At 38.6% G+C, this 24,166-nt stretch overlaps 1 protein-coding gene across 6 annotated transcripts in view; it reads left to right on the plus strand.

Annotated features, from left to right (window-relative positions):
- The window catches only part of SEL1L2 (SEL1L2 adaptor subunit of SYVN1 ubiquitin ligase), a 122,951-nt gene that overhangs the window by 83,783 nt on the left and 15,002 nt on the right, over positions 1-24,166 (plus strand). For 5 of the 6 annotated variants that reach the window (XM_058684842.1, XM_058684841.1, XM_058684837.1 and 2 more), the window contains 9 exons: positions 3,152-3,205; positions 3,867-3,926; positions 4,017-4,098; positions 5,553-5,707; positions 6,401-6,457; positions 14,879-14,947; positions 15,849-15,926; positions 19,621-19,683; positions 20,255-20,342. In XM_058684842.1, coding sequence (XP_058540825.1) covers positions 3,152-3,205; positions 3,867-3,926; positions 4,017-4,098; positions 5,553-5,707; positions 6,401-6,457; positions 14,879-14,947; positions 15,849-15,926; positions 19,621-19,683; positions 20,255-20,342 — 706 coding nt within the window. The remainder of the gene's footprint in view (positions 1-3,151; positions 3,206-3,866; positions 3,927-4,016; positions 4,099-5,552; positions 5,708-6,400; positions 6,458-14,878; positions 14,948-15,848; positions 15,927-19,620; positions 19,684-20,254; positions 20,343-24,166) is intronic. The other variant, XM_058684839.1, reaches the window with a different exon arrangement.

Raw genomic sequence — 24,166 nt, forward strand, 5'->3', positions numbered from 1 at the left:
GTTTCCATTCTTTCACTTTAAGCCTATGTGTCCTTACATCTAAAGTCTCTTGGGGGTGTCTAGGTGGCTCAGTCAGTTAAAGGTCCAACTCTTGATGTCAGCTCAGGGCATGATGTCACAGTTGTGAGATTGAGCCCTGCGTCGGGCTGTATGCTCACAGCACAGAGCCTGCTTGGGATTCTCGCTCTCCCTCTTTCTTTGCCTCTCCCCCCAGCTCTAAAAAAATAAAGCCTCTTGTAGACATCAGATAGTTGGATATTGCTTATTTTTATCCATTCAGCCACTCTGTATCTTTTGTTTGGAGTGCAATCCATTTGTATTTAGAGTAATTACTGATAAGGAAAGACTTCCTGTTGTCATTTTGTTGATTGTTTTTGTTTGCCTTGTAGTTATTTTGTCCTTCTCCCTTCTTCGTCCCTCCTTTTGTTATTTATCTATTTATTTAGTAATGGCATGCTTTCATTCCCTTCTTATTTTCTTGGTGTATCTTCTATAACTATTTCCTTGTCGTTACCAAGGGGATTACATAAAACATCTTCTAGTTAAATTAATATCAACTTAACTGCAATCACAACACTCCTCTCTCCCCCCACTTTATGTTATCAATAACCCAATTCACATTTTGTATTCATTCACATTTATAGTTATAGTTTTCTTTTATGCTTTTGTTGTTTTATTAAATTCTATACCAGAATTAAACCTGACTTTTGTACCACTATTACAGTACTACAGGATTCTGTATTTGTCTATGTATTTATCTTTACCAGAGAGCTCTATATTTTTGTATATTTTTGTTTTGCTGTCTAGCATCTTTTTCTTTCAACTTGCAGGACTCCTGTTAACAGTTTTTATAGGGTAGGTCTAGTGTTGATGAACTCCTTTAGCTTTTGTTTATCTGGGAAGGCCTTTACTTCTCCATTTTTGAAGGTCAGTTTTGCCACATACAGTATTCTGGTTGACAACTTTTTTCTTTCAGTATTTTGCTCACATTAGCCTATTCCCTCTGGCTTGTAATGTTTCTACTGAGATATCTGCTCATAAACTTAAGGGAACTTTCTTGTACATGATGAGTCTCTTTTCTCTTGCTACTTTCAAGATCCTGTCTTTGACTTGTAACAGTTTGATTATAATGTGTCTTGCTGTGGGCCTCTTTGGGTTCATCCTAGTTGAAGTTTATTGAATTTCTTGAATTTAGATATCCATTTCCTTCCTCAGATATGGGAAATTATCAGCCATTGTTTCTTAAAATAAGCTCTCTGCCCCTTTTTCTCTCACTATTCTTCTGCGACTCCCATAATGTGTATATTGGTCCACTTGATGGTTTCCCATAAGTCTCTTAGGATTTCTTACTTGTCTTCATTTTTTTTGTTCCACTGATTTCAGGTTCATTGATTCCTTCTTCTGCTTAATCAGTCTACTGTTAAAGCCCACTAATGAATTTTTCAATTCAGTTATTATATTCTTCAGCTCCAGAGTTTTTGAAAGAAATCTTTCTTTCTTCCTTCCTCCCTTTCTTCCCTCCTTCCTCTCTTTCTTTCTTTCTTTTTCAATCTCTTTTTTGATATTCTCATTCTATTCATGCATCCTTTTCCTGATTTTGGTTAGTTGTTTATATGTGCTCTCTTGTAGCATTTTGAGCTTAAGATGATTATTTTGGATTTTTTGTATGGTAACTTATAGATCTCCATTTCTTTAGGGTTGAGGGTTTTATTTTTTTAAGATTTATTTTGTTCCTTTGATTGGGCCATGTTTGCCTGTTTCTTCATATGCCTTGTTAATTTTTTCTGTGATTTATGTATTTGGAAATATAGCCACCCCTTTATCTTTACAGATTGGATATGTGCAGGGAAATACCTTCACCTATCAACATAGCTAGAGATTCTGGGTATCTCTCAAATCATTTCTGGGGGTGTGTCTTCTTGGGGCTTGTGTTTGTAATTTCCAGTTACAGAGATTTGCTGGTATTTTTCGGGAGCTTGTAGTCTTTTGCTCCTTTTAGTGTCTGTATGTGATATTGCAGGTTCTCTGGGGTTGCAACAAGATGCAAAACTCCTTTTTCTTCTTAGTGGCCCCAGGCATCTAAAGCATGAGAGTTTGATCAGTGCTTCAGGTCAGATGAGATATAAATCAGTCCTTGAGTAGCTTCCCAAAAGCCATAACATTGGGCCCCCATTCCAGTCTTCTCTTTTCCTCCCAAAGAAGTCACAAGTTGGTCACTTTCTGCTGATTGTGCCAAGTTGTGCTGGCTTCTATCTGTGGTATATGGGAAATTCTCCAGTCCTGCAATTAGTGGCTGAGCTCTCTTTTGTTCTCAGCAGCTGCCCAGGAATCCATAGTATGCTGGTTCTTCAATCATGCCAAGTCAGGCAAGACAGAAATCAGACCCATGGGTAGTCCCTGCAAAAGCTGAAACATTGGACCTAGGTTCCACTCTTCTCTTTCCCTCCCAAGAGAGAAGTCCTGAGTTGGGCTTTTCCTCTTAATCACACTGTGCTATGCTGGCTTGGGGGAGGAGGAATTGCAGGTTAAATAAACGGCTTTCTTTACCTGTATCAATGGATTGTTCGTTCCTTGCTTTGGGTTTGTCTGGGTTACTATGATTTCTTAAGTTGTTGCTGGAGTTCTCATAAAGATTTTTTGGACTGTATATTGTTGCTAAATCAGTGTCTCTATGGAGGGACAAGATCTGGGGCTGCCTATTTCAGCATCTTGCTACACGATTAGACTTTCCTTTTATTCAATACAGTTCTTTGCATTTGAATTTTTTATATACATTGCATTTTCTTTTAAAAATATGAAGACAAATATTCAAATCTAAATTCTAAAATGTTGAAGGAAGAAGTTTTTTCATTGCCACAAAAGGCAAGAATATAAATATCATTGGTTTATAACGTTTCATTATTATGATTTATACTAAATGTCAGTATTAGCCTATTTTCATATATACTATAGAAAACTCCCACTATTACCTTTTCCAATTTCTTACAGCCTTAGCAAAAGTGTAAAAGGGTACTTTATTATAGGATATAAGATATAAGCCAACAATACAATTATTATGCAACAGACATTTAAAATATCTTTTACCACTGTAAATAAGAATAATTGTGAAATAAATGGATTTATTTAGTTTTCCTTTTCTTTTGGGCTTCAGGCACTAGGATTTTTGTCTTCTTATGGAATAGGAATGGAATACAATCAAGCCAAGGTAAAGTTATTCTGTTCTTCCTGGAACAAAACTGAATTTTTTAAAAAGGGATATTGAATAGTCTCCTCTTTAGGTAAAGGGGCTTACTTGAGAGTGGTGGTTAAAAGCGCCAGCTCAATAGTCAGAAGTTTAAGATTAAAATACCATAAGTTTCTTGGGGTGCCTGAGTGGCTCAGTCGGTTAAGCATCCGACTTCAGCTCAGGTCATGATCTCACGGTTTGTGAGTTCAAGCCCTGTGTCAAGCTCCGTACTGACAGCTCAGAGCCTGGAGCCTGCTTCAGATTCTGTGTCTCCCTCTCTCTCTGCCCCTCCCCTGTTCACTCTCTGTCTCTCAATAATAAATGTTTTAAAAAATTTTTAAACAAAAATAAAATAAAATTTCTTAATGTCCCATACTTTAGATAGATAGATAATATCTCCATTATAGATAGATAATATCTACTTCATAGGTATTTTGTAATGTAAATGAAATATCATGTACAATGCCCTAAGTCCTCCAAAAATGTCAGCCATCTTTACCAGGGAAGAAGACAAAAGTTGAAATTTATTTTGGAGTAGTTCAAAGTTCATTGCTGGGCAAGGAATAAAAAAGCAATGATTGGTTTGAGCTTCAAATTTAAATGGCGGATATAGATATAGATTTTTTTTCGTTTACTTTAGGCACTGATATATTACACCTTTGGAAGTGCTGGAGGAAGCATGATGTCCCAAATGATTTTGGTAAATAAATCAAGTATTCTTGGGCCCAAATAGGCATGTTATAAATACAACACTGTCAGAATATTAAGAATATATATCCTTGTGTTTTAGGGGTACAGATATTTGTCAGGAATCAATGTTCTACAGAATTGTGAAGTTGCCCTAAATCATTACAAGAAGGTAGCAGATTACAGTGAGTATTTCACATAATTTATTTTAAGATAAATAGACTTGCTGAGCAATTAGAAGAATAAATCAATGCCAGTTTGTATATTTATGAAAGTATTAAATGACTATGCTTTCAGCATTTGTTATAGTACAATTCTTTTAATACAATGTAGAGTTTTCTTTTTTTTTTTTTAAAGTATTTTTTTTTTTTAACGTTTTTTATTTATTTTTGGGACAGAGAGAGACAGAGCATGAACAGGGGAGGGGCAGAGAGAGAGGGAGACACAGAATCGGAAACAGGCTCCAGGCTCCGAGCCATCAGCCCAGAGCCTGACGCGGGGCTCGAACTCACAGACCGCGAGATCGTGACCTGGCTGAAGTCGGACGCTTAACCGACTGCGCCACCCAGGCGCCCCACAATGTAGAGTTTTCTGATTTTATTACTTTTCAAAAGCTTTAAATGAATGTGCTTATCTTTTATTTTTGTTAGAATAAGTCCCCATGTTCTTGTGCTGTGCTTTCATTCAACTGAGAATTTGAATGAAGCATCAATAAATATTTAGCAGTTTTTCCAATTCTAACATTTAGAATATGGGATGGCTTGTTAAAAACTCTTCAATAAATGGATGTAAGATACATACACTACCAGTCTCTGTCACCACATGTGAGAACAACTTAAGTAAGCATTATTCTATTTAAATAATTAAAATGATCACAAAAAATAGAGCATGAGATTAATATATGTTCCTGGAATCATTTTCAAAGTTGAATGTAACATTTCATCTTGCACATCATTGAACCAGACGACATAATAGGTTTTTAAATAAAAGTCTTCCAAGAAGTGAATAAGGTAAGGTCCATATGGTTAATTTCTATAATCAAAATAATATCTAAATACACAGCTCTGGCATTATTAGGATCTGAGAAAGGAAAGAGTGAAACAACTGCTTTTTAATTTAAGATATTATATATAACAAGATCATTTCATATGCTTAATGAAATTACAATTACTATATGTTTCAAACTTCATACTTTGTTAGGTTTATTCAAATATATTTATATTTATATTTAGTTTCCTACTCTTTATAGGAAATAATTAAGAAGCTATTACTCTTATATTGTAGTTTCAATCTTGGAAAAGGTCAGTGGTAGACAGGGTCCGTTGCCTGCTTCTAACATCTGTCTTCTCTCCTTGAGCCTGCTTGGACAAACTCTTCAGTAGGCTCTGATATGTGTTAATACACTATTTGTAGGGACTGCACAAAATAATGAGGTTTCTTGTGCTTTTCTCAGAACCAAGTAAACAAAAATCAGTAAATTTCTATCTCCTAAGGGTATATATATTTTTTCTGTTAGTAGGCCAGACCTCTGAACAATTTAAGAATAGGCTGAACAGTGTTTTCTCTAAGCTGTTTTCTCTAAGTTATCTCTTGCAACCTTGTGTATTCTGGCTAGTCTCTGTTTTGTTTCTGTTCACAGTTGCTGACAAATTGGAAAAAAGTGAAAGTATTCCAGTGGAAAAAGTGAGACTGACTGAGAGACCTGAAAATCTGAGTTCTAACAGTGAGATTTTAGATTGGGACATATACCAATACTATAAATTTTTGGCAGAAAGAGGAGATGTTCAGATACAGGTAATGTATACTGACAAATTTGGATTTTTAGAAATGCAAATTACAAGAGGTTTGGTTGTCTTGAGTCCTAAAAGGGTTAACAATGCTCCATCCTGAATATGACAGGGAAGAGACACACCCTCCTCTTTCCTTGTTCCCTGCTACTTGCAGTTTCTAAAGCCTATGGAAGAGCCAGGTGTTACAGTAATGGCAATTTTTTTTTCTTTTGCATCTACTCCTAAAAATTTTACTTTTAAAAGACCTAGATTTTAAGTATAGAACAAAGCACCATCCAGTGTTGACTTTAATATGAATGAACTCTTACCAGCATTCAGAAGTTCTGTCTTTGAGAATGGGAATGGGACAGCATTTGTGTGAGCTTTGAGAGTTAAGAGTAAAGGCTACTAGGTTTATATACCCAGGTGTTGCTGTATACCAGCAGGCCAGCTTCCTGTCACTGAGGAAGCCAGATGGCCAGTATCAATCAATTATCGAATAAAAGGTATCACCTGGAATGTTTTTCTGTTTCTTTTTTAGGCATACCAGCTGCATCAAACTAAAACAGCATACTATAATAAAATCACCAAGTAAATGCCTTATTTTTTTCACTCCTTTTTTTCAATTATTTTTTCAAGTTGTGCTATAATTGGCTTATTTTCTTCATTTAAATTAATGCTATCACTAAAAATAATTTTCAAAAATTGTTGTTCCTAGGTTTCTCTTGGACAATTACATCTAATTGGGAGGAAAGGTCTGGATCAGGATTATTATGTAAGTCATTTCAAGATTCAGTCACATCTTGTGGGGAGGAGAGTGGTGAGGGAGGATAGTAGGGCAAAAAGGGAGGAGTGGAGCATGGAAAAGTTGCTGGGGAGAGCCCATTACTACTTCCTTGGTCAGATCAGTGTTGTAGCTTTTGAGGAAGAACAAAGTTCACCAGAGCAAGCACTTTTCCTAACTGCCTCTAAATACAAAGGAGTAGAGGCTTCCAACAAAACACTGGGGCTGGGGAGTTTCCATGCTCCCCTTGAACCTAGTCTCTTCCCACCCTAACTGGTGTTGGGTGAGGAAGATACCCTCACTTGCCAGCCTTGGACACACCCATTGCCCAAAAACCAGCGGCGGAGAGTCCACATGGGAGTTTCTTGTGAGGGGTCTGAGAACCAGCCTCAGACTGCTTTCAATATAATTAGAAATATTATTAAACATCTTTATAAATTTGCAAAGCTCCTTTCAATCATTTTGCTTAACCTTACCTTATCCCAGCGAGGTTAGAAGATTAATTAACAACTCAAATTTATAGTGGAGGAGAAAAAAGCAAATAAACTTGACCTACACAAGATCTTCAGTAAGATACCAGAGCTGGGGGGATAAGGTCTCATCTAGATTCTAATTGTGGTTTCAAGGTCATGGATCCCCTCAGATCTGAGGAAGTAACTGAGATTCTTTTTAAAAGATGATTTTGCAGCCCTTGTCATTTTATAGAACCTATGTGCTCATTGTCTCAAAGGAACACATACCCTATTTCAACATAGTCCCAATGGCTAAGCAATAGAAATAACTACTTTATTAGGTGGTTACATAAAAGAGTGATTTGTTATTACTTTTCACTTCACTTTATGTTATTTTTATGAGTGTAATTTGAGTACACATTGGGTAAATTCATAAAACATGATAAAATAGGTAGCAATTGAAATAAGCATATGCATCTTAAGACAGCTCAATTGAAGGTCTTCAGATTTGATTAATCTTCATCATAACCAGGGTTCTACCTTCATAGATGAGAAGTTCTAGATTCCTAATATTACTCCAGTGTCAGATTTCAGTCTGCAGTGAGGTTCTCATGTTAACTAACAGGTACATAAACTGGTAAGAATTGCCCATTTTCCATAAACATGAAATTCCATTGAGTGTGAAGGCACCCAAACCTCAGCTGTAGGGAATACCCTCCAGTTTTTGCAGAATACGTGAAAAACCCTATAAAGCTAAGAACTGGGGAGCACCAGCCACTCTGAATACCAGATGGGAGCTGCCTCCAGATGAGGATGAAATGTAATCCCAACACTGAGTCAAAGATTCTGGTGCTGTAGTAGCAACAGCCAGGCACTTGGGCAACACCAAGGAACTCAGCCAGGCTCTCCTATGCACTCATCCACAGAGGTTTTATTATCTCTATTTTACAGAGGAGGAGCTGAGGCTGGAGGAATGAAGTAAATTGTTTCAAGTATCACAGCTGGTAGTAATGTTGAGAATCAGAATCTGAACTCTGGGCTTCAACATTCAAAGCCTGTGCTCTTTCCATTAAACTGTACTTCCTTTTGAGCTGGGTGGGGGTGGGAGACATACAACCTCTAAAATCTAGTTTCCTCATTTATAAAGCAAAAAGAGGGGTGCCTGGGTGGCTCAGTCGGTTAAGCGGCCGACTTCGGCTCAGGTCATGATCTCACGGTCTGTGAGTTCAAGCCCCGCATCGGGCTCTGTGCTGACAGCTCGGAGCCTGGAGCCTGTTTCAGATTCTGTGTCTCCCTCTCTCTGACCCTCCCCCGTTCATGCTCTGTCTCTCTCTCTTGTCTAAAAAAGAAATAAACGTTAAAAAAAAAAATACATAAAGCAAAAAGAAGGAATGATATAATTTATCAGGTTTCTGACCACTATTTGAAAATTTTCAAATGGTAGTGTTGGGCCCCATAATTCCCATCCAGACATCACCAAAATGCTGGCTTATTTCCAGAACATCTGAGTGGTTCAGGCACATTCTAGGTGCGAGCACAGGCTTGTCCTTCCAGCTTACCTCAGCCTAATAAACCCAAACCTGCATAGAGTGCTCCAGTCAAGGCTTCAAATCTCCAGACTGATTGGCTTATGTATCAATCAGTTTAGGCTGCATCATAAACCACTCCCCAATTTAGATGGCTTAAAACAACAACCATTTATTTAACTCATGATTTTGGCAGGTTAGCAGTTTTGGCTGGGCTCAGCTGAGTAATTCTTCTGATCTCAGCCAGCCTCAACCAACCTTGACTAGGCTTGCTCATGCATCTGTAGAGTATTGGCCAGGGCAGGCTGGTTTATGATGGCCTCATCTGTGACACCTAAGATGACTAGGTTTCTCCACATGCTTTCTTCTCCCAGCCAACTATGCCCAAGCTTTTCACCTAGTAGCCAAAGGTTCTAAGAACACAAGGGTAGAAGGCCTTGGGTTGGAACTTACAAGTCACTTCCACCACATTCTTTTGGCCAAAGCAAATTACAAGGTCAGCCAGCATTGAAGGGGTAGTTAAAAGGACTCCTAATGAAGGCACAACGGCAAAGTACTGTGGTCAGTTTTGCAGCTTACCACGACTTAACTGCACCAGAATCAACTTGGAGGGTGATGCAAAGTGGAGAGAGAAGGTAAAAGGATAGACCCAGTTTCTGAAAGGCTGTTACTATAACTTCTCCCATGGCTAGCCTCTCATCTTTCAAGTCTTACCTCTTTAGAAAGGATTTTCTTGATCAACTCTACTGTTCCACTACTCATCCTATTACAGTGTTTATTTTCCTCTAGCCCATATCACTCCCTGAATTATTTTGATCTTGTTTATTATCTGGATAATCATGGAATTCCATTCTATTATGGAATGTAAGTTCTTGTCTATCTTGCTCGTTCTATGTATCCTATACTCTGATAGTACCTTGTATATATTAAGTACTTAGTATTTATTGAACAAATGAATAAATGAATGAATGAATGAATGAGTGAGTTACTGAGTGATAGCATCCTAAGCATTATATGTTGGTCCTCAGCCTGAGAGCCACCACTTGAGCCAGTATGCTAATGCTTTGGTCCACCAAAGAAAATGATTAATGTAGTAAGCTTCTTTATAAATGTAAGTAATGCCCAGTTTACTTCCCAGAAAATTAAGTATCAAAAACCTGGAAATAACTCATTTGCCTTTTTTTTCTCCTCATTGTTTGATTAAATTAATCTCTTTCATGGGTTGTCACTATAAGGCAACATTTTCACCTCTCCCTCCCCCACTACCAAATTCTTAATTATTGAAAAATATTGTATATGCAAGCCTTGATTACATTATCTTGAATTTCTACACATACATTTTAATGTAATTTGCATTCCTAAATATGTACAGGCTCAGCATGAATTGGCTTAGGAATGCTGGGTATTTGGGTTCATATTATTAAAGTGGATATGGCATAATTAAATTAAATCTAGCAGAGGCATAATAATCAGATATGTAAGAGCAACTGCTTTGTCTATCCTGCCACCCATTAAAAAATCAAGAGCTAATATCATCCCTTTTCAGGATGATTTACAAATTTTGAGATAAAAGGAGTATTTATAAATATTTTCAGTTTATATTTATTTTCAGTGTTTATAAATATTTCTTGGCATTTCAAACTAGGGGAAATGTTATAAACTGATTAAACTAGGGATTTTCTTGAACCAATGAAAAATCATGCTCTTTGTTTGTTTGTTTTTTTTTTTTTAAAGAGACGTGGGGGCACCTAGGTGTCTCAGTTGGTTAAGCATCCAACTTTGGCTCAGGTTATGATCTCATGGTTTGTGAGTTTGAGCCCTGTGTGGGGCTCTGTGCTGACAGCTCAGAGCCCAGAGCCTGCTTCAGATTCTGTGTCTCCCTCTCTCTGCCCCTTCCCCAGTCACACTCTATCTCTCTCTCTCTCAAAAATAAATAAAAACATTAAAAAAATTTTTAGTAAAAAAAAATAGATATGTGTTTAAATAATAAAATTTCTCTTAGCATAATGCCTGGGACATACTATATTTCAACCTATCTAAGACACCATCAATTATAAGATACTTTATTTTGTGTTCTACTGAGAAAGAAAATACACTGCCAATATAAATTATATGATGCCATTGATAGTAAGAAGTGTCTTATTAAAGTGGGGGGCACATCTGAGAATCAGTAAAATATGACTGTAGGTGCTCAGTAAATATTTGAATAAAGGATAGATGGTGTCAGTCTGTTTTAGCCACTGTAACAAAAATACCATAGTCTGGGTGTCTTATAAACAATGGAAATATATTTCTCACACTTCTCGAAGCTTGAAATCTGGCATCAAGGTGTCAGTATGGTTAGATAGGGCCCTCTATCCCGTTTATGGACTTCTTGTTGTATCCTCATGTAACAGAAAGTGAGCTTGCTCTCTGGGGCCTCTTTTATAAAGACACTAATCTCATTCATGAAAGCTCTGCCAGTCACCTTCCAAAGGCCCCACCTCCTAATACCATCATCTTGGATATTAGGTTTCAACATATGAATTTTGAAGGGACACAAATATGCAGACTGCAGCAGATGATGGATGGATGGATGGATGGATGGATGGATGGGTGGATGGATGGATGGGTGGATGGATGGATGGATATTTAACTCTTTGAGAGCAAGGACCCATCAAAGTAACTTGTGTGATACTTTCACACAGAGCTTAGTAAATGTTTAGTAAATGCAACAGCATTAAAGGTAGGTTAATTTAAAGATAAATAAGAGAGAACTGAAATGCTGAGTAAGTCATGAGAGTGGAGGGGTATAGAAGGGGAAATTAGAGAAAGCTTCAATTCCTTTAGTTCTTATGGGATCATTATATTGAAAGATGGGGAAAACTCCAGGATTCTTATCTTCTGATTCTTATTCGTTTATCTCCTTTAACAGTTCAAGTATAGTTCACCAGAATGACAGTTTTTCCCCCAGAACTCTCTATTGCCAAATATGTATTTGAAAGCCAGATTCTGAAACTAGACTTTGAGAATTATGTCACAGAATCATAGTATGAGAACTATAAGAGACTATAATGCTTAAAATCTAGTTCCCCTGTTTTAGAGATTTATAAACTTACTCTTTCATTCATTCACTCATGCATTCAGTCCAGAAATATTTTCTACGTGACTGATATACAGTAGATACTGTACTAAGTACAGAGGATTCAACACTGGGGGAGACAGAAAATTAAGCAAACAATTAAATGTATGGATGTATGTCATGATAGTTACCCACGGGTATTTTGGGTCTTGGCTCATTTATAAGAAATACCTTCATTTTCTGTATTAATAGGATCAGATAAATGTGATTGGTAAATCATACCTTTGATTTATTTACTGATAGATGATTGATAAATCATACATTGCTACAATTTGCTCCTATCCAATTGACATTTAGGTTATTCTAGACATTTTGGACATCATTTGTTGTCTCAAGATTCCTTTATGATCATAAATTTCCAATGCCTTCTATTTTCTGCCAAATAAAAGAGGAACTTTGGCCTAGTATCCAGGACTGGTATAATATGGCCCCATCATATTCCTGCACATCTTAACTTTTGGATATTCTACTTCAGCCATACTGAAGTAATTACTGTTTCCTAAACACATCTTGAACATTTCTATCTCCGTTCCTTGCTCATGTTATTCCTCCAGCCTATGATGCCCTCTGTGCTGGTGAATCCTCTCCATCTTTTGTGAGACCTTTGTCATTTAAGTCCTCTTTCTTGACACCATGAAGGCAGAGTACTAAGTGCATGGGAATTGAATCGGGAGAACTGCTTCACTTTGAGTGTCATTCACTCAAATCTTCTTCACTTTGAGTGTCATTCCTTATACTGCTGTTGTGAAGATTAGGTAAGACAAAGCTTGTAAAACACTTATGTACAATTTCTGTTATTCCATGCCTCTCTAATTCTTTTTTTTTTTTTTTTTTTTTTAACATTTTTTATTTATTTTTGGGACAGAGAGAGACAGAGCATGAATGGGGGAGGGGCAGAGAGAGAGGGAGACACAGAATCGGAAACAGGCTCCAGGCTCTGAGCCATCAGCCCAGAGCCCGACGCGGGGCTCGAACTCACGGGCCGCGAGATCGTGACCTGGCTGAAGTCGGACGCCTAACCGACTGCGCCACCCAGGCGCCCCGCCTCTCTAATTCTTTTTGGTGTTGCTTTTATCCCACCTTTCACCTACTGTCATTGCTATTTACATATGTACCTTTCTTCACAGCAGTATTGGTGGAAAGCATATGTAGGGATGGTGTTTTTTGTTCATCTATGAATCACCTATAATACTTAATACACTACTGCTATATATAGCACTTTTCAATTAAGTTTTTGAAACAAAGAATAAATGAAGAATAGAAGAGATAAATGGATGAATGGGTATATGATTTAGTGAGGTTCAGCACTGGTGGCATTCGTATTTAGTTATGTCCACAAGGCAAACTAACTTACAACAAGGGTGTGATTCCCAAATAAGTTGGCAATATTTCTGGAGCAAATGCACATATAAAGGAACTACTCACATTTCTTCCTTAAATGTTCTCTCCTCTTTGGGAAGGAGCAGATTCTTGTATGTCAACCTAGTCAAGGTTTGTGGTTTTTTTGTTTTTTTTTAATGTTTATTTTTGAGAGAGACAGAGACAGAGTGTGAGCAGGGGAGGGGCAGAGAGAGAGAGAGGGAGACACAGTATCTGAAGTAGGCTCCAGGCTCTGAGCTATCAGCACAGAGCCTGACTTCAGGGCTTGAACTCACAAACTGTGAGATCATGACTTGAGCCAAAGTCAGATGCTTAACCAGCTGAGCCATCCAGATGCCCCTAGGCTTTTTTTTTTTAAGTCTATTTATTTTGCGAAAGAGAGAGAGAGAGAGAGAGAGAGAGCAGCAGAGAGCAAGAGAGAATCCCAAGCAGGCTCCACACTGTCAGCACAGAGCCTGACATGGGATTTGATCTCACAAACTGTGAGATCATGACCTCAGTTGAGATCAAGAGTCAGACGCTTAACCAACGGAGCCACCCAGGCACTCTTAGTTGAGGCTTTTTAAAGACAGAAGAGTTGTGTCCTAAAAAAGACACTTTGGAAAGTGTCTTCATTTCTCATTTGTGGGCCTAATTTCTTTTAATGCTCCATGTGGTTTCTGAGGAGAACTTCTGGGAGGTTAAGATGAAGCCTAAGGAATGGGGCAACAAGGGACAGGTCAGCCCTTAGATGTTCTAGACTGAGCGTTTCAATTAATGTTACAACCTAGAGAGAAGCAGAGGCTAGGCTGGCCTCCTTCATTTTGCTTTAGAAAGAATTAGCCTGAAGTTCACTTCTATAAAAAGACTTGCACTGTTGGTGGGAATGCAAACTGGTGCACCTCTCTGGAAAACAGTGTGGAGGTTCCTCAAAAAATTAAAAATAGAACTACCCTATGACCCAGCCATAGCACTGCTAGGAATTTACCCAAAGGATACAGTAGTGCTGATGCACAGGGGCACTTGTACCCCAATATTTATAGCAGCACTTTCAACAACAGCTAAATTATGGAAAGAGCCTAAATGTCCATCAACTGACGAATGGATGAAGAAGATGTGGTTTATATATACAATGGAATACTACTTGGCAATGAGAAAGAATGAAATATAGCCATTTGTAGCAACGTGGATAGAACTGGAGAGTATTATGCTAAGTGAAATAAATCAGGCAGAGAAAGACAGTTACCATGTTTTCACTCATATGTGGATCCTGAGAAACTTAACAGAGACCATGGGGGAAGAGAGGAGGGAAAAAGGTTACAAACAGAGAGGGAGGGAGGCAAACCATAAGAGACTCTTAAATACAGAGAACGAACTGAGGGTTAATGGCTGGGGGCGGGGGAGAGAGGAAAATGGGTGATGGGCATGAGGAGGGCACTGGTTGGGATGAGCACTGGGTGTTGTATGGGAACCAATTTGACAATAAATTATATATTTAAAAAAAAAGACTTAGTCTCAGCAGGAGCTAGAGGTGTCTTGTTTTACTCACTCGGCCTTATAAACATTAGGAGACTGCATGTCCAATTCTACCAAATTGTACAAAATGTCTTATAAAATACATACTGTTAACATCGAAGCATACTTTTTCAAAATAATGAACTATGTAGTTCTATAGGTGGGATTCATCTGTCCTCCACAAAGCCACATGCCCATGATGCCTTTCCACATGCAAGGAACAGTCCCCACATTTTAAAATTGTATTTGTGAACTCTATATGGCACCCACTCTTCAGGTTTATGCTTGAAATAACATTTGAAATAGTGCCTTAAACAGTGTGGGCATTTCATAGATATTTTTTGAGTGTATGTTAAATGAAATAAAGTCTGGTTTGAAAAACATTTTGTAGGATATGTTTGTGACTGTCAATAATACTGTTTGTTCCTTTTCTCTCCAGAAAGCATTATACTACTTCTTAAAGGCAGCAAAGGCTGGGAGTGCAAATGCCATGGCATTTATAGGAAAGGTACATGCTTCATCTTGATCAGTACTTTTTATTTCTTAAAAACCTAAGAAACTAATGGTACCAGCTAATTGAACCCAGTATAGCATGACAGATGTCTTTCATGGAAGCAGCTGGCCAGGGCATTCCACTACAGACTGAGGATAGTATTCTTGAGGTGACAGTTTGAGAAAAAGCCCCATACAACAGCAGCCTTTGTCTGAGGCACCAAAAACAGCCTTGAAAGTGCACTTGGCTCAGGGTTCCTGGGCAGAGACCCCTACCACCACCATGACCCCCTACTCTGGCACGTAACAAGAGATCTGGGCGAACTGAACATCTAACTGGTATGGCCACCCCCCACACCCCCACCCCCTGCCTCCCGTGAGATGCCTCCTTCCTACACCCTGGAAATGAGAACCAGCTCTAAGCTGACCAAAGTCCTTCCTGGGGCCACCTATCAAGGGAGGGCCCTCGGCTGCTGAGCAACTTTTGTGGACAGTTCCTCTAAAGAAGAACATTTTTTTCTCTCCTTCAAAGACCATTCATCCCCCCAAGTGCTGCCCTTGGCTCCCTGCAGCCAATTTGCATTAGTAACCATGGGGACAAATGCTCCTTTTCCAGAAGTGCTACATACTAATTTAGATGGAAGGAAACAGTGAAAAAGACACAAAATAGGGTCCGTTTCTCTGCCCTTAGGCCAGGGCACTCCAGAATGTGTGTTGTAGGTTGCTTCCTCAGTTTTTTCTTTGATTAAAATTGAGGTGAAATCAACGTAAAATCAACCATTTTAAACTGTATATTCAGTGGCATTCACTGCATTTCACAATGTTGGCCAACTATCACTTCTATGTAGTTCTAAAACATTTTAATCACCCACAAATTCCTCAGTTTTTTTTTTACATCCTCTTGTTTGTTTCTGTAGATGTATTTAGAGGGGAACGCTGCAGCCCCACAAAATAATGCAACTGCCTTCAAATACTTTTCCATGGCAGCCAGTAAGGTATGTACTCAGCCCGTTTCTGTAAGCACTTAAAAACACTTGGCTTTTATTACATGCAGACTCATGCATAAGAGTTGATTTCAAAGCCCCATGCCCAAGTAATGAGCCTGGGAGTTTCATGTCTTGGAGAAGAATATCATTGAGAATAAAATGTGGAGTTGGGATAGGGGGAGACACATCTTGTTTTCTCAGTAAACGAAAAATGGCAATGACATGCTTCTCCAGCATGAGGGCAAACAAAAGCTCAGCTTTCTGTCCCCCAGAAGGTGAGGCCACCTAGCTCAGGAAACAGGAAATAAAAGAGGACAGAGGAAGGGAAAACTCAAACAATATCTGCAGTAAGTTCAGGACAAGGACAAATAAGAAATGCCTAGTTTTTTCCCGTTTAGTCTTACCCAAAGGCCAGAAATTTCCCTGGCCCAGGCAGACCATCAGATAGGTGACCAGGACAAGATGGTTGAGACACAACTCTGGAGGCAGAATCCATGGTTTAAATGCCAGCCCTGCAGCATACTGCCTGTGTGACCATGGGAAAGTTACTTAACTTCTCTGTGCCTCAATTTTCCCAAATGTAAAATGGGAATATAAGAAGATTTGCCTCATATTGTTGTTGCCAGGATCTAATGAGTTTATGTTTATATGCCTTTTATTGCAAAGTACTTAAAGCAGTGCCTGGCTTACAGTAGATGCAGTGGGTCAGCTTATCTTCTGCAGTCTGGGGCCAGTTAGGTAGAGTGAACTTCAAAGCATATCCAAAGCAGAATTAATTGGATCTATGAAGGAATATAGAAATGGAATAATATGGCTCCTGCCACTAAAATTTTTGTCTTGATTCCGGGGCTCAGTGATGCTAGCATCTGTCTGATAAAACTTAGTAGACTACTCTGACTTCCTTTAGTGCATTAAGAACATCCTCATTGTAACACCCATGTGCCTAATGCTGGGAAATGGCCTTGATAAACTTTCTAACCCTGCACAGCAGGAAGGATTTCATTGTCTCACAACGCCTTACTGCAACACTGGGAGTAAAGATGTGCTCAAACTGGGGAATACTTTCAACTGTACTCAGTTTTTAAAAGCCCACATGCTGCTTTAGGAGCCTATTTATAAGTGACTAACACCTTGGAGCTGCTGCTATTGTGTTGTAAATTACTGAGAAGGCTGGTACTCCTCTCCTCTCCTCTCCCTTGTAATTTATATGAAATTTTTGCTCAGCAAGAAAGTGATCTGGATGGAGTACCATTAGATTAGGATGACAAGGGAAAACTGGCTGAAAAAGAGGTGGGGTTAAGTAACAGAGGAAGATATCTTGTAATCTGGCAAATAACACTGATTTGTCAGCCCAAAGGAATAACGCCAGGAAGTTGGGTGTGTAAATTAACCCAGCTTCCAAGCTATTCAGGGCAGGAATCTGAGCTACTTGTGTTCTAAATCTGAGCTGTCTTTCTTTACAGATAAATCTAAAATTATATTTAGGTAATTATTCTGAATGGCATCAGGTGGACATGACCATATATTCCTTTATCATCACCTGGTTGATGGTTTATTAGATTTCTCACTTGGGGTCACTACCCAAGTAAAAGGTTTTCTGTCTTTCTATCTTCCACTTTCTGCATACCCATACTCTTACTATATATAATATTAAGATAAGATATAACATTAAGATTATATATGTATATGTTTTTTAATTTGCTTTTAAGTCATCAGATCAGGATACAAAGCTACAGTCTTTATGACTTCTTTTATCTTATTTTCTCAGAAACATGAGCAGTTATCCTGTTGGGTCCATATTGGACCATATTCTTCTGGTTTTCTCTTTCACTATCCTGTACACCTGAAACTAATGTAACATCGTGTGTCAACTATATTGAAGTAAAAAAACAAATCAGGAAATTACATATACAAATTTAGACATCCAGCTTTTCTTGGAAAATGGGAAGAGCTGACCATATGAGGCTGCCACTCCATGTGACAACAGTTGCCTGGGGCAGTTTCTTGAGTGGTGCTACTGCCTTTAAACAGGGCAGGAACTCTCTGATTTGCCTCAGTCTCTGTCAGTCTATCACCAGATTGATGTACTACTTACATTACCTGAATGGCTCCTGGAGGGATCTAAGTGGGCCACTCCTGACCTGAAAATTATAAACAAGTACGCTGGTCCATAAATAGTTGGTGAGCCAAAGGTTAGAAACCTTACCCTCTTCTCTCCCTTCCTCCTTCTCTATTCTCATTTCCCTTCTCTTCTATTTTTCTCAACACCTGAATGAAGACAGACTCACTGTTAGAAGACAGACTCACCAGACTTTACCACATCCATCACACAAGGCCTTACCACCCCCAGACCAGACTTTCCCAAGAGTTCTAGGACAACAAGTAGATACATAGTAAGGGGACAGGCAAGAAGAAGAGAGCAGTTGTATACCACCGGTTTTAAATACAGCTGGACCATCCTTAAGAATTCTTGCAGTAGCTGGCCCTTTGATATGCATAGGCTCAAACTTTGGAGTTTCGAAATAATTTTTGAACTATGCCTTCTCTAGTTACGTGCTATTCCTGTAACAGTGAGAGGGACTCTGGCTGCATCCGCAATAACTACATTTAGGTTGTAAGAAGAATCTGGAGAGTTTTCTATCAAAACTTGAGTCCTGAGGAAATACTATAAACCTGTAAAACAAACCTATATGTCTACTGAATGACAGTCGAGTGGCCAAATGTGCCTCTTTACTCAGTCACTAACAGGTGAAATACATGATGGGAGACAAAAAGAAAAGTGGGCTTCCTGGTTGGGGAAGTCACTTTCAAGGTTCACACTTCATCCAGGATTGATATGCAAAGTACTGATGTATTTGAACATGTGCTAAATTCTAAACATGCTAAATAAATACTCCATTCCATAGGCTCTTTAGAATACTAATCAGAAAAAGAAATGGTAGTTAATTTAGCATCAAATGGAAAAGAAAACACTGATGATGTTATAAGCAATCAGATTTAAATAAAGAAACATATATTAACAACACCTTACCATCCAGAATTGCTAGATCAAAATTCAAAGAATCTTTAAAATGTTACTTGGCCATTTATGTCAACCTCCTTTGACCAAAGCAGGTAACAAGTGTCTGGATAGACTTCTCTCTTCTGGAAAATTCCCACACATCCTTCAAGACCAAACTCAAATGTCAACCACCTCTGACAACTCAATCCCCTCAGTCTCTACCCTCATCTAGGCAGTTGAGTCCCCCTTCTAGGTGTCCACAACACTCCTGATCTGTTTCTAGCACAGGACTTACCACTTTTGACGTGACTATTTTAAGAGGTGCTACTTAGTGGATCAGAGCCCACTAGCCTGTGAACTCTCTAAGACAGGGATCATTGTTTTGTCATCTCTCAACTTTCACCTCCTACGTCTGTCCAATGCCTATTATGGAGTCACTCACAAAGCTAGTGCTAAATAAATGCTGAATGAAAGAATGGAGAAAAGATTTGGCTTTTGTTTCCCTCTTTTCTCGTCAGAGGGGGTTATGAAGGCATGAAAGGAGAAACTAGAGAGAGACAGAATAATTTACCAACTGTCTCATTAACCTGCCTTGATTAAACCTCTACTGGGTGCATTTTAAATATTTAGAATGATTTTTCCATAATTTACCTTATCATGAATTCTTCTGGGACTTTACTTGGATTTTTAAAACTGTTCCAGGGCAATGCAATTGGTCTTCATGGGCTCGGTCTTCTTTACTTTTATGGGAAAGGAGTTCCTGTGGTAAGTTAAATAATTTCATTATCTTTTCAACATATTTCTAGCAATTTATGGGGTAAAATTCATGATTGTTGATTAATTTAAAAGAATTAATGTCTAATACCTAGTTTGCCAAACTATCGTATTTGATGATAGAAATAAAATAATCCAGTGGAATATTTGCCAAAGAGACATAGAACAAATTTGTGACAAGAATAATGACCATATTTATATCTTAGAATTATAGATTCTAAGTAACCTTAGAAATTCTATAATTCCTGAAGACTTTTTCTGACAGAGAAATTTATCTTTTTTGTTATCCTCTGCACTTTTGGGTGACCTTTCCCCAATATCTAAAAAAAAAAAAAATACTGTCAGTGTAGGAAAAGACATAATTTACAGTGAAAATGAGATAATTATTTCCTAATAGAGTATAATATAATTATTAAATAAAGTCTATAATGCTTCTGATACTATTTTAATTAGCCTAAATCACATAAGGCACTATCTATACTCTTTAAAAAAAAAAGAAGGCAATTGTTACCATGGAGTTATACAATACACCTTTGAGTAATAGAGTGTAATTATCTTGCAGAATTATGCTGAAGCACTTAAATACTTTCAGAAAGCTGCAGAGAAAGGATGGCCCAACGCACAGTTTCAGTTAGGCTTCATGTACTACTGTAAGTGCTACAAATATAGCTACTGTGCCAAGACTGACAAATGCATTATTTTTTTTTAATTTTATTTAAATCCAAGTTAGTTAACATATAGTGTAATAACGGTTTCAGGAGTAGAATTTAGTGATACATCACTTACATATAACACCTGGTGCTCACCACAAGTGCCCTCCTTAATGCCCATCACCCAGTAAGCCCATCCCCCTCCCCACACCTCTCCTCCAGGAAACCCTCAGTTTGTTCTCTATATTTAAGAGTTTCTTATGGTTTGCCTCTTTCTCTCTTTTTATCTTATTTTTCCTTCCCTTCCCCTCTGTTCATCTATTGTGTTTCTTAAACTCCACATTAGTGAAATTGTATGATATTTATCTTTCTCTGACTGACTTATTTCACTTAGCATAATACATTCTAGTTCCATCCACGCTGTTACAAATGGCAAGATTTCATTCTTTTCGATTGCTGAGTAATATTCCATTGTGGGTGTGTGTATATACCACATCTTTTTTATACATTCACCAATCAATGGACTTTTGAGCTCTTTCCATAATTTGGCTATTGTTGATAGCACTGCTCTAAACATTGGGGTACATGTGCCCCTTCGAATCAGCTATTTGTATCCTTTGATAAATACCTAGTAGTGCGATTGCTAGGTCCTAGGGAAGCTCTATGTTTAATTTTTTGAGGAACGTCCATACTATTTTCCCAGAATAGCTGCACCGTTCACATTCCCACCAGCAGTGCAAAAGTGTTCCCCTTTCTCCACATCCTCGCCAACATCTGTCATTTCCCGAGTTGTTAATTTTAGCCATTCTGATAAGTGTGAGGTGGTATCTCATTGTGGTTTTGATTTGTATTTCCCTGATAATAAGCAGTGTTGAACATCTTTTCATGTGTCTGTTAGCCATCTGGATGTCTTCTTTGGAAAAGTGTCTATTCATGTCTTCTGCCCATTTCTTCCCTGGATTGTGTTTTGGGTGCTGAGTTTGGTAAGTTCTTTATAGAGGTTGGATACTAACCCTTATCCAATATGTCATTGCAAATATCTTCTCCCATTATGTCGGTTGCCTTTTAGTTTTGCTGATTGTTTCCTTCACTGTGTAGAAGGTTTTTATCTTGATGAGGTCCCAATAGTTCATTTTTGCTCTTGTTTCCCTTGCCGCTGGAGACATGTCTAATAAGAAGTTGCTGTAGCCGAGATCAAAGAGGTTGTTTTCTGTTCTCTCCTCTAGGATTTTGGTGGTTTCCTGTCTTCCATTTAGGTCTTTCATCCATTTTTGAGTTTATTTTTGTGTACGGTGTAAGAAAGTGGTCCAGATTCATTCTTCTGCATGTTGCTATCCAGTTTTCCCAACACCATTTGCTGAAGAAACTGTCTTTTTTCCATTGGATATTCTTTCCTGCTTTGTTGAAGACTAGTTGGCCATATATTTGTGGGTCCATTTCTGGGTTCTCTGTTTTTGTGCCGGTACCATACTATCTTGATGATTATAGCTTGCTAATACAGCTTGAAGTCCAGAATTGTGAGGCCTTTAGCTTTGGTTTTCTTTAGCTTTGGTTTTCTTTTTCAACATTACTTTGGCTCTTTGGGGTCTTTCCTGGATCCATATGACAAATGCATTGTTAAGTCTACTCCTTTTTTAACAAAAATCAAATTGCTGGAGTGATTGATTTAGATAGAATGTTGAGGCAGCAATCTGAGGAGGAATTTGAAGACTGAAGGAAAAGATACCAGTTGAGGAAGGAGGCAAAAGGTATAGTCAGGAAGCTCACTTTTGAAAAGGTTGAGTTTGAGGTGCCTTGTGATGTCCAGTGGATACCCCAAAACAGGTATGAAACTCACAAGAAAGGTCAAACTTGAAGAGAAAGATTTGAGAGGCATCAACATATAGGAGTTAATTAAAAGTAGCTGAGACTGCAAAAGGAAATGAGAACATGAGAGGAACAGTGGGCCATGGTCAGAAATCTGGTGGTCCTCACTGTTGTATTGAAAAGGTTTGCAAAGAAAGAGTGAAGACTCTGTGGGGACTGTGAAGACACAAAAAGACTGAAAAAGCATGATCAGAGGAATGGGGGGAAAAAGTGATCTTAAGGAAGCCACAGGATAGAACTGTCAAGAAAGAATAAATGAATGAGCCCCTCTGTGAAATGTAATGAGAAGCCTGCTTCTTCAAAACAAAACAAAACAAACAAAAAATAAGAAAGGTCTGAGAATCTATGGGCCTTGTCAATATAGAGAATGTTTATGTGGTCATTGGACTGGTTGGTATAGAAACCAGACACAATGTGTTGGGGTATGAATGGAAAGTGAGAAAGTAGATAAGTAAAAATATTCTTGGAAGTTGTGTGCCTTTAAATGGAGGAAGAAGGATGGAATGGTAGCATGAGAGAGACCAAGAACCAAGAGGGAATTCTTTTTAAGATGATGGGAGACCTGGGTATAATTTCTGACAAAAAAAAGGGCCAGCCAATTATTGGAGATAATTAATGTGTCATGGAAGTTATGAGATAATTGATGAAGAGGTTATGGAAAAAATAGGGTGGCATTAGGATCTGACTGCACCCAGGTAGATGGAGACCTCATTAGCCTTAATAAAGAGGAGGAACTTCTCACCCTCAAAGACTGGAGAGATGGAGGAAAGGATATTGCAGATGTAAATCTGGAAGGAAGGAGAGAGAAGCAAGTGAGAAAAGACAATGCAAGAATTTCCTCAATGAGATAGGAGGTACCAAGTTGTCTTCTGAGAGGGAAGGTAGAGTGATTGGGGTAGGAGGTCTTAGGAAGCCATGAAACTTTGTAATACTCTGTGGGGACTGAGAGAGGGAGTGCCCAAGACAAGTACCAAGAGATCTGAACATACCTGAGTATCCCCTTAAGTCCTTCCTTTCAGAGGTAGAGCTAGGGTAGCAGCAGACTGCAACATCCGCTGGCATTTTCTTTAGTAGCCCAAGGAGATGGCCTGTTTTGTACTTGTCTTGGGTAGTTGCCTAAGATGGCCTTGTTCTTCTGGCTCATTACAAGTTGCAGGCCCAGGACCCATCAGATAACTCAAGCTTCTAAAATAAGAGAAATAGTAATGGCTAATGTTTATTAAGTCTTTATGTGCATTTACTCATTTAGTCCTATCAGCACATGTAGGGGGTATCCTACAGTTTATAGATGAGCAAACTGAGCCATATTAAAGTCCAAGAGCTTGCCCAAGATCACGCAGTTAGTGGAACTGGTAATTCAGGCCCAAGTGATCTGCCTCCAGAGCCTTTGCTCTTAGTGGCACCACTACTAAAGGTTATGAAAGGTTAACAGCTGGAAGACAATCTAGGGACCATCTAGTGAAAGCCTCTCCTTTTGAAAATAAAGGGCCTAGAACTGCCCAACTCACAAAGGAATAATGAAAGAGCCAGGATATGAATCCCAGCTGCTGAGAGTATGCTGATTTTTCTATCCTAGTCCCAAATGCCTCTCCTTGCCCCAAGCATGAGTTGAATCTGAGTTGAGCCTCCTGGAGCTGGGATTTGCCTGCTCCAAAATCCATAGTTATGACAGGGAGGCACTACACTGGTCTTCTGGTGTGGAAGGACAAGGATGGTGAGCCACATCCTGGTTGTTGTCCCTGGTACTCAGAGACCACACTTAGTTTACTTTTATTAATCTTAGGTATGTTGTATTGAAGAGATATCTTCATGAGACTAAGGAGTCCTTCTTCAGATTTCTGAATGGGTCAAGAACATAAATTTCCTTATTCTTACTTATAATCAAACTCAGCTTTTCCCCCCTACAAACAGTGGATCTGTAACAGCTTGACTTTTGGTTGGCTATGGATTGGTTGGTT

The sequence above is a fragment of the Neofelis nebulosa genome, chromosome 9 (assembly GCF_028018385.1).
Source record: "Neofelis nebulosa isolate mNeoNeb1 chromosome 9, mNeoNeb1.pri, whole genome shotgun sequence".
In the NCBI taxonomy this organism is placed as follows: Eukaryota; Metazoa; Chordata; class Mammalia; order Carnivora; family Felidae; genus Neofelis; species Neofelis nebulosa.